This window comes from Scatophagus argus, chromosome 5 (assembly GCF_020382885.2).
Source record: "Scatophagus argus isolate fScaArg1 chromosome 5, fScaArg1.pri, whole genome shotgun sequence".
In the NCBI taxonomy this organism is placed as follows: domain Eukaryota; kingdom Metazoa; phylum Chordata; class Actinopteri; family Scatophagidae; genus Scatophagus; species Scatophagus argus.
In genome coordinates, this window is record NC_058497.1 from 21849484 (window position 1) to 21865394 (window position 15911).

The 15911-nt window shown below is 38.7% G+C and overlaps 1 protein-coding gene across 2 annotated transcripts in view; it reads right to left on the minus strand.

The window, feature by feature from the left end:
• The window catches only part of cadm2b (cell adhesion molecule 2b), a 122685-nt gene that overhangs the window by 24583 nt on the left and 82191 nt on the right, over nucleotides 1-15911 (minus strand). Inside the window, exons 2-3 of one of the 2 annotated variants that reach the window (XM_046389664.1) lie at nucleotides 14944-14970; nucleotides 1022-1171 (exon numbers count right to left, since the gene is read on the minus strand). In XM_046389664.1, coding sequence (XP_046245620.1) covers nucleotides 1022-1171; nucleotides 14944-14970 — 177 coding nt within the window. The remainder of the gene's footprint in view (nucleotides 1-1021; nucleotides 1172-14943; nucleotides 14971-15911) is intronic. The other variant, XM_046389665.1, reaches the window with a different exon arrangement.

Below are 15911 nucleotides of genomic sequence, written 5' to 3' on the forward strand. Positions count from 1 at the left end.
TGTGGATACAGATTATTGCTTTGTATAAGCATATTGCTTTGAGATAAGAAGCGTGAACAAAACATATTTAACTGACTTCATTTACTCCAAATGAAATAACCAAAAGATCTGATTTAAATGATTCATGATTCACATTCATGCAAGAGTATCTATTTAAGATTTAGTTAACTTTCATTTAATTGTATTTGGAAGTAATTTCATCCAATAAAACACCTTAGACCTCATTACTAAATCCAATCACTTGCAAGGCAGAAAGTATTTCTTCAAACCAGACTCTGACTCTCATTCTGCTGGTTCATGTCTTTCTCTCCTATCAATCGTTATTCAAAAGAAAGTTAATCTTGAATGACTGAACCAACTATATTTTATTAACTGCAGCATAAGTGAAATGGGTAATATGCTATGAAAACAATGAAAGACGAACACCCAAACCTTTACAAGACCAGTTCGCTGTTCTACTACCTTTCACCCTGATTCTAATTTATCAGCTCCAGACTTTTGTCACCTTTAAATTGGATTTGGCTGGTGAGAGCACATTATAATTCATTCTGGCCTGTGCTTGTTTCACGAGGTTGCAACAGTGCGCTTCCTTTTCAGTGACATCCAAACAGCAACAGAAATGTAGGGCAGCTAAAATGCTAATTAAGCCCAATCATCTCACAATCCACAGGCATCACTGTGTTGTAAACAACGCTGTCAGTGTTGTGTGATTACAAAAATTCCTTTCAAAAACAGGCCATTTCTGTTTAGTTTGTGCCCTGGGACATCAATAGCGACATAAATTCATTAAAAGTCGGCTTTGACATTACAAGTAATGCATTTCTCTCTTATCCTGTCTTGTCTTTTTCCTGTATTCAGTCAAACTGTGTGCTCACAGGCTGGCAGGGTCAGTTCTGTACATTCTACATTTAAAAAAAATAGATGAGGAAGGCTTCAGTAGTAATATAATCTGGCTACGACATCCTCCTCACATCTCGTTGTTTTACCATTACAGCCGTTATCACTGGAAATATTAACTCACCTTTCTTGTCCCCAAAGAATAAGGTCTGTTGTGCAGGGTTTGACCACTGGAGGGAAGTGTTATCATTGTAATCCACACGACAGGTCATGTTGGCTGTGGCGCCCTCCACCACCGTCACATTCTGAGTTATGGGGAACTGACCTTGGCTACCTGTGGGATTATGAGACAGAGTTTGAGGTCATGGTTGTGACATGAACAGATTGCTGTTTTGGATTGGTTGTTATTATGTTTTCATCAAACCACATTAATGTAAAATTCAAATTTGTTACTTTTCAAAGTTAATGGTCCGTCATCACACCGCCCAGTTACATCAATGTCTTCATTACATCACACCAAACCAAAGATAGCATAATGAAAGCCCAGCTGACATGGACTCTGGTCTTCGACAGCTGTTATAGCTAGAAAACTGTGGGTTTTTTTACGGTGGAAACAATAGTAGGCTTTGCTCTCCCAGAGCGCCTTCCTCACTGCCTTATTGCAGCACCCTAATTGGTAGCATGGCCTAATTAGAGGTAGTCATGTTCTGCTGTAGAGTCTAGAGCTGCAGCTGGGTGGTAAATTGACACATAATCCTAGACACTGTGGGCCTTCGATCCGAGCGACTGCCTTGCCCCGAAACAGCCGCTCGTCACAGTGTGCAGAAGACATCCAAATGAGGCCTAATCACCCAGCCTTGCTGGATTTTACCTTCTTATTCCACATTTGTACTTGTCGTCTCAGCAAAGTCTCCTAATTACATTGCAGAAGAATTTCTATCCAGCCTGTGTTTTATTGAACACTGCCAAGCTTCTGAAACAGATGTCTAAAACCAATGTTCTTTTTTTGAAAGGAACTGTGAGAAGAGAAAATGTTGGCTAATATGAGCCTGACCAGACCAGCCCCTATAAGGACGACAACAGTAAACAACAACCGTGCTGGAACTCTTGAGTTCATGCATGAGGCTGGATATGCTGTATTTGACTGAGAGCATTTTGCTGTCCGCAAGCTAATCTCGTTGCTTGATTTCACAAATCTGCTTTGTTTTCCTCTTCTAATGTGCCTGAAATGAAGGTGACATTGCCTCTCCCTCTCCCAGGTACAGTTCACCACAGGGACATTTCAACTAAGGGAGCAGCTGTCTGCCTCATTAGTCCCGCTCAAATGGGGAAGCAAAGGAGGCTGGGACAGCCAGAGGTCTGTGGACCTTTCTTAACCTTGATTGTCCTGATGGAGACCATCAACAACTGCAGGTGAAGGTGAGGCTGACTATAAATAGTAATGGGGCACTGATACCAGCAGTGCACATTAGTTATCTGCTCATAACACCAAATCACATCAACAAACACGTCACCATTACAATAAATCAAGTGCAGTTGGCTGGATGTCGGCTAAGTAGTCCAACATAACCAGCAGTGCATGTCATATTAAAAAGGGAAATGGATGCAGATGTACTGAGTGCAGGGTACCATGTGGGGGAGTTGTTGTCAGTTGCATAACTTTGCATAACTTTCAACTTTTTTTCATATCATCTACCCCACCATCTTTCCAGTGTCTTTGCTGTCTGTCTCCAGTGCATACTGCACACTATTCACAGAAATGCTAAGAACGAAAAAAAAAAAAAAATCCCAACCATAATGAATATAACTCTCAATCCCCCCCACCCCAGTTTTACCATGGATGGAGTATGTAAAATTGTTTTAGCAAAAACTTGCAACTGAAGCTGACTTCCTGTTAATTATGCCTGCAAGGTCGATAAAAGCTGTTCACATAATCAGCAGCATGGCTGTGTTGTGAGCATTGTTTTAAAAGAGGACTCAGTGCAGGTTCAGTGCAGTGCAGCTAACTGGGCCTCGCCTAATACATTCATGAAATTCCACCGTCTTGACACTCTGTAGCTGTCTAGAGCGTAGCAAATGCCGTCCTTTTTATGGAAACATAATCCCTAGCGCCCACTACAGAGTGTATTTCAGTTTTTTCATATGGTGATTGGAGGGCGGTCAGCCTTACCTCTGCAGTTTAGCGCCAAACAATTTTCTGAAAAAGTCACTGAACCACAAACTGCTCCCAACTATACTACACTGTGTTGCGTGACCCTATACACTGACCTTGCTCTAAAGAAGCATATGTTCTGATGTGTGACAAGGGAGGATATCCCACAGCATCTTTAATTCACTTGTGTAACTTGCGGCACATTTTGTTGAAAAAACACATTGTAGGAGAGGATGAGATGATACTAAATGATTGATGTCCAAGGTAATTCCATAATAATTACAAAAAGTAAAAACCAGATAATAAATAAAATATTGGTAATGCTGGGGTTTTATTTTTGTAACAGGGTAATATGGATTAAAACATAAGGACAATAATCAAAAGAACCTGTCAGTCACAATGTGGCATTAATGGGTTGAAGGCCCCACACATCTATTATAAACCCTCACAGGTGTTTTCACTTATTTTGGCTGATTAGGCCTCCTCTAAAAACTGTGTGGGCATGTGCAGACTGTTTGACTGACATTTGTCGCGACCTCCCATAGGCATTTTTCATGGAAGACATTTTGATATGCCACAGTGGCAAAAGTAGAAGTGTCAATTATGCCATTAATGATGTCTGAATTCCATTTAGCTGCTTCACTGTCAGGGCCTTGGTATTGCACTTGCTGGCTTACTGTCACACTGTCATACCTTACTGTGACACTTGAATACATTGCAGCCATCAGTAATGTTATTGGTAGCACCTCTTTTTTTTCTGCTATAAGAGTCGAGATGGTTGCTGTTTTATTAAACCTCTCAAAGTTATACTTATATCATAAACTGGCAAAACAAGAAGGAAAGCAAGGAAACATATATACAAAGGTTCACAGAGTTCAGTGACCTAAAGTAATCCAGACATAGCTCTGCCCAACTTCAACTTGAATAGGGGTCTAAACAGGTAGGATAAGTGACAAGACCTGCGTGGCTGTGAAGGGTCTTTAATAACTGACTGATCTATTGTTATTACTTTGTCATAACTGAGCTGAGTAAGGTATAAAAACCAAAGAGGTGTTATTTATCAGAAATTAATGGACAACAAGGAGACTAGAACCCAACCAGAAAAGTCTGTGGAGGCACTATCCCATTAATACTTTGGTCTTTGGGCTCAGCCAGAAATTGTGAATTCTACAACATGCTGTGCATTCTGCTCTAAATTCTTCAAAATGAAATGATCCATATAATATAATACTAATAATAACATTATATCATAGACACAGACATCGTAGGCATCAGCCCAAGGATTAATATGAGGTTTCACCATCACACAGGGTGCTTCTGTTGGCTACACATTGGTATGTGCTTGGTTGTTATGAATTAATTATTCATCCTTACCAGTTTTGTTTCCGACTGCTGCAGAAATCTCTGCTGTTTGAGCTTCAGAAATGCTTGTGAAAATGCAGCTTGTGTAATCTCTACCACACAACTTGATAAATTAAAGAGCTAAGCTACTGAAAAGCTATTTGAGTTAGAAAACAGCTGATGTTATCACCATGCTACAGAGAAATGTAGGTAAACTAGCAACGCTGCTGCTTGTAGTGCTGTTAGGTTAGGCAACTCGTGTGTTACAGTCATCATCCTGTGGTGAGAAAGAGGCACTGTAGGATTACACTCAGTGTTGATATTCGCTTTCTTTTTTTCATTTGATTTATTTATAATGATGAGGTATCAGCCTGCAGCACATTACTTTAGAATGGCAGACAGATTTACTGCGCTACTTAGCAGGTGTACAATATCAGGAATTAATGGACACCCTGCAGCCAATCAGAATAGCATATTCATCCAGACCATGGTATAAACTGCTAAGATGCAATACAAGCTGCTCCACAAATGACAAAAAAAAAAAAAAAAAAAAAAAAAAAATGGCAACAGAATTAAAAAAAAAAACAAAACAGAAATTGTAGCTTTAACAGTAAATGAACAATAAACAGTGAAGGAAATGAAAGATACAATAAAAGCTTCTTGATAAAAGTGCAGATTATGTTTAGCCATGACTGTGTCTTCCTATAAAAATGAAGCCACTGAAAGGGAACAAACAGTTCTGAGAAAAGTAATGGAGGTTTGAAGGTTGTCTGCACCACTGATGATCCAAGATGAGTCAGTGAAGTGCGTTGATGGAATGAGGAAACCTGCACTTTTGGTATATATGCCTTTAGGGGAGGTCACCCCCTAAACACAAAGCATATCAGCTCTGCAGGCTAGAGTCAAGTCAAGTCAAAGAGGTTCAAAACTGGGGATTGGTGTTTTGCTTTTCTAGTGCTTAGATGTATGGTACTGAATGAGAGAGAACTATTTATATTGAGTCAAAGCCATCTACAGATTGACAGCTTGCACATATTTACAGCATACAGCACACAGTCTGCCTGCCATAACAGCGAGGGGTGAGGATTGAGTAACTTGAGATATCTTGATGATGGTAGCTGACGCCCTCTGAAACATGAGCGTTTGCTTCATTCAGCCTGGCAGCTCTCTCACCTTCGATCCATGAATATTGCAAAGTGCTATAGTAAAAGATAAAAATCAATATGTGATAAGTCACATCGGTGTTTCTCTCTCCCCCTCCATCTTTCCAGCCTCTCTACAGCTTCTCAGAAAGGGAGGGCAAAATTAAAAAAAAAATAAAAAAATAAATAAATAAATGATGAAGACTGCACTGAAAATGAACTCTTTTCATATTAAACTTTGACTTAATCAATTAAAATCCAAGCTCTTCATTGTTTTGTTTTTGTGTGCATGTGTCTTTAATCAAAACATTTCCAGTATTATCTCGCTTATAAGCCTAACTGCTAAAGCTTTAATTGGTCCCTTGGCAGTGCTTTCCCCCTTCACATTTTTTTTTTTTTTTTTATGATGGTCACATGGATCTGAGAGCTGCTGTTTTTTTCTTAGTGCTAAAGCAAAGAGCCCACTCCAGTGAAAGCTGATACTGGCAATATGGGGCTGAGCTGGGAGATTATGGTCCGCATTCAGGTGGGCCACCAGCACACTGATCATCAGTCACAAAGTCAGCACACATGAGATTAGTTAAGTTGTTTGCTGTGCTTCACACAGTCAGAATGCTGCTGATGCATCTCTCCACTGTGACATTAACTTTCATACAGGATCAAGTGACGCTGCCTCATGAATCAAATATTTACCCGGACAGCTGAAATTAGATAGAAATGTAAATGGGGCAGAGAGGATAGCATCTTCATTGTAAACACAAATATTTGATGATTAGATTTTAAAAGACAAACCATCGAAACAGATGTCTGCTGAAGCACAGACCAGGCATATGTGTCTGCTCTTCATCTCTAAACATTTTTAGCGGGTGATGCGGCCTGTGCAGCAGGTGTAGACTATAAATATGAATACAGATGTTCAGACTGGCTGGCTGTTGAGTGAGCATTAACGATAAACTATTTCATTCCATCTCAACCAGCCTCTCCTTGTGCTCTTATCAGAATGGAGCTCAGGCCGTGGCCTGATGGAATCTGAGTCTGACAATATTAGAAGCCAAGAATATGATACTTAGGTTATTGATTTTGCAAGTCTTGTGGCCTCGTTGGGTATCTAGAAAATGAGAATATGAGGAAGATAGAAATCTTTACAGCTGTACTTGAAAGTAGGATTAACAGAGTTGGTTGATGAATGCAAATGGAGTGCTTTATCATTATTGATGTGAAAATCTTTTGGCTCTGTTTTGATGTGATATTCATGGAAAATCGCAGCACGCTTGGAAACCAGGTCTGAAAAGTGGATCGTTTAAGAACCGTGTGTGCATATATAATTTCACTGACACGTCTAATGACCACTGATCCAAGGCGTAAGGTGAAAAATACTAGGAACATCTCTCTTGAGGAGGACAGAGAGTTTAGTGGGGGAAGAATGAGCCATACCACCCCAAAAGCTTTTCTCAGTTTCAGTTGACTGCACCAAATAATGGAAAGCAGTGCCTTGATGAATGGCTGGAGAGCAGTCAAGCACACCACTGCAGAATAAACTGTAAACTGCGGGCAGGATAAAAAGAAAACAAATAACTCACAAAATAGTTCGAGAAATCACAGATGCCTCCATTCATTATGGAATAATAACGATTATTAATTTTCATACGAAATGAATTCCAGGCAGTTTGTCAAACCACAAGTTCACCTCTGGTGCTTGATTTTTACAAGGGCTCCTTTGCAAATAAAGATGTTAGAGGTGCTGAGATGCCTTCTGCATGCTAATGAGTCATGGCAACTCCTACAGTGGCAGCCAATGACAATAACTCTACGATCACAAAACACTGAGCTGAATGCCTGAAATGGATTGGCTGTTGGTCAATGACTGAAATACAAACATACATTTCTCTCTTATAATCAATATTTGACAATCTACACAACATCTATGAAAATAAATATGCATATTTAATTTTAAAAACAATCTTAATTTGTATAATCAATAATTACTGTGAAGTCGTTTGGCAACGAAAATCACACATGTTGCATTAATACTCTAAAGGTATTTAAACAGACAATATACTCTTGAGAACAGAGTAATTAATCACCGAAATTGCTGTGACAAAATTGACAAAATTGTAATTAATTGGCTAGCCCTAAACTGTGTGGCCTATTTGCCAGCATGTTGAGAGAGAAGGAAGTTGAACATCCGCAGTGTATAAATATTCCATTTAATTAAAACTTGAGGCCTCTTGTGGTGCGCATTCCTTGGTGGAGAGAACAAGAAATAATAGAGCTTACTGTCTCCCATGTGAAACAAATACAGACAACCCTCTGTTCCAACTCAGTGTGAAGTTTTGTAAAAATGTGGCTTACATTTACTCTCTTAACATCCTGTCAGATTCTCAGTGTTTCTCCCTTTTTTTCACTTGTGTTGTAATAACTTGTCCTCGCTTGGCTCAGTCACTTTCTCCTCACGAACTAATAGACACTTTATCACATGTGACACGTCCACTGGTACAGCAGACGTTAAACCTACTAAATTCTTCAAAGAGGTCACAGAGGTTGCAACACCAGCTACACTCTTTGTGGTAAATAACTGTCGAACTAATGATTGTGTCCCACATTTTACAATCCAATATGGCCTCTTCTGAAGAAACCCAACCTTGATTCAACCTTCCTTACTGGCTGAAGACCAATGTTACTTTTTATCTCAAAGATGCTGTAGAAAATAATTTCAGTGCAACTCTTGACATGACAAATACATCAACCTCCACAGAATAACTGCAACCAATCAGGCAAACCAAACCGTACAATGTATTAGGTGAGCCCAACCAGTAGAGCCTGTCGGTCAAACAAATTCGTGCCAGTTGGGAGAAAAGCAGATTACATCCTTGGAATGAAATTCCTCTACTAATGTAAACAGTCATACAAGCTGTTGTATCTTTTTGCCTTATAACTGTCATGTCTTCTAGGATAGCGAGTGTTGTATGCTGTAGTGATTGTAAAGCCTTAATCTGTTTTTACCAAATAAGCAGACAATCAGTGTAACATCCAGCAAGGCTTTTGGCCTGGACTTGATAAAGGTGTCACAGTACACCAACTTTGGCGACAATTCATCTGTTTTAACTGTTGTCAAGATTTTAGTGATAACTTTTATGGTTTGTCAAGGCCTTGCCCTCAGCTATTTCTATGACCTTTTGGCCCCTCATGAGTCAGGGTGCAGCTTTGACACTGCAGGCAGGGCTTCTAGCAGTTGGTAAGTCTAGGCTCAAGATGAAAGATGACTGGATTTCACTGTCAGGACACTGAGGCTGTGAAATGTCCAGCCAGACAAAGCTAAAACAGTATCATCCTTTAAAATCACCCGTAAAATCCCACCTCAACAAAGATGCCTTTTCAAATTCAAGTTGTTTCTATGGCTTGTTTGGCAGGCACTTTTTTAAACATCAAATAACAGAAAATGGTAATTCCACCAGTACTTTGAAGTACTTGCTGATGCTGTTGCTAGAACAGCGAATACTGTACAGAGTTACAGTTATTAAGTGTGGTAAAAACTGTGGTCTACAGGCACTCCAACGATAGCAGATATGTCAAGGGAAATAAATGCTGTTAATGAATAAATTATTATTATTATTTTTAATTATTTTTTATTTCCTGTAAGGTTATTGAAGAGGGACATGAAAGTGACCAGAAGGAACTGTGAAAATTTAACATGAGACAAATTCAAATCTCTGAAGCCAGCATAAAAATGGCTTCAAAGTCCATTTTTTTCCCATGCATTTATAAACAGCACACCCTCACAGTTTAGGATATTTTAATCTTTTATATCACCACACTGCTGCAAAGTACAGTATTCTGAAGCTATAAATCCAGGTGAAGTTGTTTCAGACAAACTGGCCCCTGTGATAAAACCGTTTGGAGCTGTAACAGTGAAAAGGCACTGACTTCAACTGGCAAACATGAGGACAAGGGAGTTTCTTTTTGTTTGAAAAAAGTCTTACTTAAACATTTAGATCAGCTTCAGCTTTAACTAAAGTGTTGGCTTCTTATTTGGTATCCAGGACCATCTACAAACCATTTCAGAGTAGCTTTAATCAACACAGTTACAGTGCATGCAGCATGGTTGAGAAACACACCTTTGTTTCAGTGGTGCACAGCACTGGTTTCAGTGTTCCCCTGGACTGAGCTGCACGTTACACAACTTGTAGATAAAAAGTTTTGGGGTTTTTTTTTACATGAAAGTAGAAAGTACTGGTGATCATCCAGTACTGCACAATTTGGACTGGATACAAATGTATGTTAGTTACTGAGTGTTCCACATATATAAATATACTTTCTATATTTTTGTATTTCACTATCATATTATTGTCAAAAAATAAAACCAGCATTTCCAAGGATTTGGTTGCCATTAAATATCATGAGCTTATGTGAAAATTAGGCTAAGATATATCACTTGCTCAGTTCGATAGGTTAAATATAACTGTACTTTGTACTACATCATTCTCTTGTTCCTTTGAACTTTACAGTTACTCACTGACATGACAAATTAAAAATGAACAAATACCCAGCAGATTCCCTGAGTCCTATGCTCTGATTCATAAGGCCTCTGCCTTTTCCAGTATTTTAAAGACTATTACTGTGATATGAATAATTGATGAGGAATAACTTTTGCAGCTTTATGACTGTGTCTAAAATGACTGCGTGACTCCTCTCTTACAGAGATGCACATCCTGAGCTCATTCATAGGAGACTCACTGGAGGTGAGGGTAACCTGTTCACGTATCTGAATATTACTATTAAAAACTTAATCAAAAAATCGATTAAAACTCAGTAGTTCTCAACCCTGAACTTGATGCAGCAGCTCAGAGAGACCCACAGTCAGGCCTGAGAGTGTCTGTCTCAGGCTGTCCAGATAATGGCCCCCTGTCACTTGATTCTCCACAGCAGTATTGATATTATCGCTTAGTATACCATTTATGTGTGGTCTTCCTGCCAACAGTAACAACACTGCTCTCTCAAAGGGAGTGAAGTGTATTAGATTAATGCTGACCCTTCTCTGGAGAAACACTGAAAATTAATACAGGCAACCCTCCATTCCAAAACACTTACACCAGTTCACATGGTTGAAGAAATACACTAAACTAAGCCATCTGTACTTTGCTACACTAAAATATGTCCATTTTGTGCCTGTGGTGTGAAAAAAGTCTAATTACGACAAGCTAACCAATACAAGAACAGCATCTGTTATTAATTTCATCCCTGTTTCTGGACTTGCTTTTTTGAAAACAGATAGCAAAGCTATGAATTTCTCAGCACATTAATATTCCATACTGTATGTTACTGGGGTGCACCGACAGTCTCTTTGAAGCATATCATGTAAACAACATGTTCCATTCACTAGAGTCCAAATAAGACCACTTTGGAAAAATCAGGCTAGCTGTTGCCAGTATGCAGAATACTAATGCATGCAGACCCATTCAGTGGTTACTATCTGTCGCAATTTGAAGTAGTCTCGAGATTGCAACAGCTTTGTTAGCTGGCGCTTAATGCTTCTTTGTTTGGAACATACGATATAAATATAAAGCTCATGCTAGCAGGGAGAGTGAGGAACACCTAAAGCACAGGAAACTGTATGCATGCAGACACATTAAAAGAATACAGAGAGGTGATGCAAACAGCATGATGAATGTGACCACACCATCATTTGAATAATATTTGAATATAATATGTTCGCTGACACATTCATTAACTACCTTAAACAGTAAGTGGCGATAAAGAAAATGCTTTGAAAGTGAGTGGTTATGAAAATAGATAAGACAGGCTGCTTTTTATCAATTGGCCTGTGAAGTAAGCCCATCATATCTGATTGTTTTCACCTAGAGTGACCTTTTCTTAACAGTCTCAAGAGGGGAAAAAAATGCATTTCATGTAATTTATTTCTATAATGACTGAAAGGTCATACCTGTCACCAAAAACAATCCTTTACACTGACGGTGTAATTTAAGCAGAAATGCTTCTTATGTTTACGGCAAAGCTGCTGATCGGAGGCACTCAATAAGCTGTTCCATTTTAACAGCTATCAGCCTAGTTGATCTGAGAGATTTAAGCAACTATTTAAGGGCAGTAGCTAATTAGCACTAAATCTGATCCATTAACTGAAGCTAATCTGTAAATTACCTGTCCAAAGTGATCGGTGTTTGAAAACTGTACAACTGCCAGTATGAACGTCGTAAGCTTTAGATAATGTTTAAAATCAACAGGGAACATTTGAAATCGTACCATACACACTATACAATATGCAATTCATTGAGTCATAGAAAATCCATATGTAATTATGGTAAACGCAAAGGCTGTGATTACTTTTGCCCAGATTAGTAATGCACTCTATGTCACTCTCTTTCACACCCCATCCGCATCTAGCAATAAAGCACAAATGCAAAGAGGCTAGACAATATATGTGGAGGTCACTCATGAACAAATGGATTCAGACACCATCCAAATGCAGTTTCTATCTCAAATGCTATTTTAATTCTGGGTGTAAATGGCTTCTGGATGCACTTTTCTTTATTTTTTTCTTTTTGCAAAATCAGATGCAAATCTTTTTTGCATTAAATGTGCTTGTGTGGCGACTTATCGAGACACATTTGACTGCATGCATCTTTTATCTGCAACGGGATGATACTGATTTTTGTTTTTTTTTAATAACACTTCCAATCCACTGTAAACAAGAACAGTTCACAGAAGATCAGACACACACGATGCACATGTTGTGATGACCCAGCACCAAAAGACAACTGTGTATCAGCTCTGTATTGTATTCATAGTTGGCACCGGTAGCGTGATCTTAAATGATGCAGTCAGTTGATTGAGCTGTTACAGAGCCAGATGAGGCCTGTTAGAAAGGAAATAACCAAGACGGAGTGAGCTGTCTGTCAGCTTTAGCCTCCATCAAAAAGGACATTTGGAGCCGCTTACTGAGTAGCACCTGAACAAAAGTGAACCTCCCTTGACTCAGAGGTGATACTGAGCACCGTCTTCCCCTGTGATTTGCCACAGTGGGGGAGGCAGGAGAAAGGTAGGGGGTGGACAATCAACAGAACTGGCAACAAATAACCCAGCTGGAGGAAACTCTTAGTAGTGTTTTTTCTGTTGGAAGGGAAAGAGAAAAGTGGCAATACATCAGTTTCAGAAAGTGGGTCAGAAATACTGGACTGTTTCCAGGTGAATCAGGAAATTACACATTCAACTGGTGTTACTGACAAGACTGTACATGAGATATCATGTGCCTCAAATGAACCTTGAGATTATGTTGGGGTTTTTTTTGGCAAATGTGGTTCTTGCAAGCATTCTGCTACACACTGAGAGATAAAACAAATAATCTGTCAGTATATTATGATTACATGGGTCTACATGGTGACAAATATAACAGTGAGACACCAACGACTAGAAATGCTCTCAACACTGATCAACCCAGCTCACGAAACATCTAACGGACTGATAAATGCTTTAATTAAAGGGAAAACAAGCTTGATTGTGATTTATGTGGCATATTTTTGCAATAACCACAGGTATGGATTTCCTTTAAAATCTTGAGGAGACAAGAGGTGGGAATGAATGAGACTACTTACTGCGTGCTTTTCAAATATTACTCGCAAAGACTGTTCTGTGAGACACATGCATTCACCTTCCATCCCCGTAGAGCCCACTGAATAATGTGCTCAGAAATATGTTGCTCTTTTATATGTTCAATAAAAGCTTATCACACTGTCCTGTCCTCTTTAAATATAACATGACCTGTATTAGAAATATTTTACCTGAAATGCTGTTAAATTCACATTCAGTCTACCTGAACATGCACTTTGTGATGATCACATAACAAAATCTATCATATCAAATTAATGTTTGATCTCTGCCCTATGGTTTTTTTCCCTTTTTGCTTGGCAAAAAATTCACATCTTATTTTGCCACTTCTGACTGAAAAACATGAGTTTGGCTCATGACTATGAATTGTTCTTTCATGAAACAGTTCAATCTCAATTTACTCTCTCGACACAGCATCTGCACTCCTTTTCTCTGCACTGGTGATGGTCAAGGCAGACTCAGATATGTCTTCAGAGAGGACTCTAAGGTGGTTGGTAAATAAGTTTATTACCCCGGCTTGTAGGCCTAACATTTTTTTCAAGAGTTACTCCATAAATTGCATAGCAACTGTGAGTATGCAGTAGGAACGCTGACAAAATTCACGAGTCAATATTCAAGACTGATACATGTGGTTATATTCATTATCTTCATTATTATTAATAAAGGTTATTAACTGTAATTAGAGTGCTGAAAGTGCTGTTGAAAAAGGCTCCCCAATGTTGAACCAGATTTCAGAGCTACAGATGCTGAATGGGTATCTTCTGTTAATTAAAAACTAGCCCCCTAATTACTTGTGCAATTAGAAAACACTGCATTTTCAAAAAGTGGGTAAAAAAAAAAAAAAAAAAAAGGAGGAAAACCCTCTGCCTTCACAACATTAAGCATTGGGTTTGGTTAGAGTCACTTCCAAAAAGAAACAAACTACAGTAGCCTCAAAAGGCAGAGGTAATTTCTGTGCGCAGCAAGAAAATAAAAAAACTGCTCGATTTCTCCATTCAGTGCATAATGAATCTGAATGACAAATTATTAGGCAACAGATCAGGTTCAATAGCAATGAAGTAAAGGCCTACCAAAGAACAGGACAAACATTAAATATTGAAGATCAGTGGTAAAATAGAATGAGAATCAGGCTTGTGACCAGAAGGTCTCCTGTTTGACTGCACATGTCTGGGAAATCTGGGTTGAAAAAGCAAATGAGAAACAGTTTCCTACTGCTGAGGTGTCCTTGAACCAGGAACAACCCCCCAGTTGCTCCAGTGGAGCTGCACAGTGGCCAAATAGAGGAAAAGCATGATTGGGTGAGGCGGGCATCTCCCTGGTGTGAATGTGTGAATCTATACAAATGTGAAGCAGGTTGTATCTGAGAGAGTCTGGAAGAAACCTGAGAGCTATGGAATCAGTTTAGCCTCGCTGTTAGTGAACGCTCACATAAGGATTCACAAATGTAAATCATAATTTATATCTTTTTTTAAGAGTGCACAAAATATACATTGTTAATACAATTGTAAAAAAATAAAAAAAAATCACATCCACACCGAAAGAAGGCTGACAAATTTCTTGTTTTAAGCAAATAAGAAATCAGCAAACTTGCAATTTTCCTCAAAAACATCTTTACCTGCATTTACAAGCTGCTTGTCATAATATCAAGACCACATCTGATTCCATTAAGAGCAAGCTAACCTCTCCTGGCGAATAACAGTTAACGAAAATGCCCAAAAAGCTTTGCAGCAAGCAGTGTATGTTAATGTTTCCTGGGCTTTTGTCGGAGATAAAATTGCGATCCAGAAATTGTTTATTGGGTCCTGAGTGCAACATAAATCATGTAGCAAGAAAATGGAGGCAATAACTCACCTTTCGCTTTGCTTTTTGTCCCAGCCACTGATAGCATGAGGGGGTGAAACAAGAAAACAGCAGGTTAGATAGGCAGTATGACGGAGTAACACTGATAGCATGATGATTATTTACTCTACACATGGTGGCAGCAAGTATAAGATTAAATGTTGTGAATGTGCAAATGTCAAATTTTAGCGGAGACAAGAAAAACACGAAGACAAACATTACAACCTTACTAAATTAAACACTATAACAAGGTTAGTTTTATGTTCCACACAATTCTTTCACAAAGCATGTGTAGATCAGCACAGTGAGGCACTGCAACATTGACTGCAACATCGATTTGAACAACAGCCTCAGACTGGTTAAACAAGTCCTTCTTAAAACACTGATGTCATTATTCAAAAAGTGTGAATACTAAAGGTATCTTGAAGCTTAACCTGAAAACATAAAACTAAAAACCTTCCTACTCTGAGGTGAATTTTAAGTGGACAAAATCTGACTTCAGTTTGGTTTAATTTTGAAGTAATTTTATCATCAGCTTCAGTAAAAGAATCCAAAGTTGTATATTTAAGAGTTTCAAATACATATTTCCTCACAACGTGTGCATATGCATTTCCCAGTTTGTCTTTGTTTGCGTATAATCACTGTGTCATGAGTAATTATTTTTGGAACAAGAATACATCACCATGTAATCTTATAAAATAGCTAAATGATCATGGGATATAGCAAATAATCCAAGTAATTAATTGCTGTGAAATTGTTAATCAAAACAAAATTTTCAGAGCTTTCTCCTATGGATAATCTGCCTGAAAGTGCCTGGGAAGAATTCTGCTCAATAACTTTAAACTTTCACCTTCTGTACAAATTACACACTACTCAGGGTAACTTGGCAGATTGGTAAACAATTTCCTTTCATCATCACTCGAGAGGCAGGCACTTTGTTTGTCTCCAGTGGCTGCATAAAGGAAGGTGCTTAGCTGTCT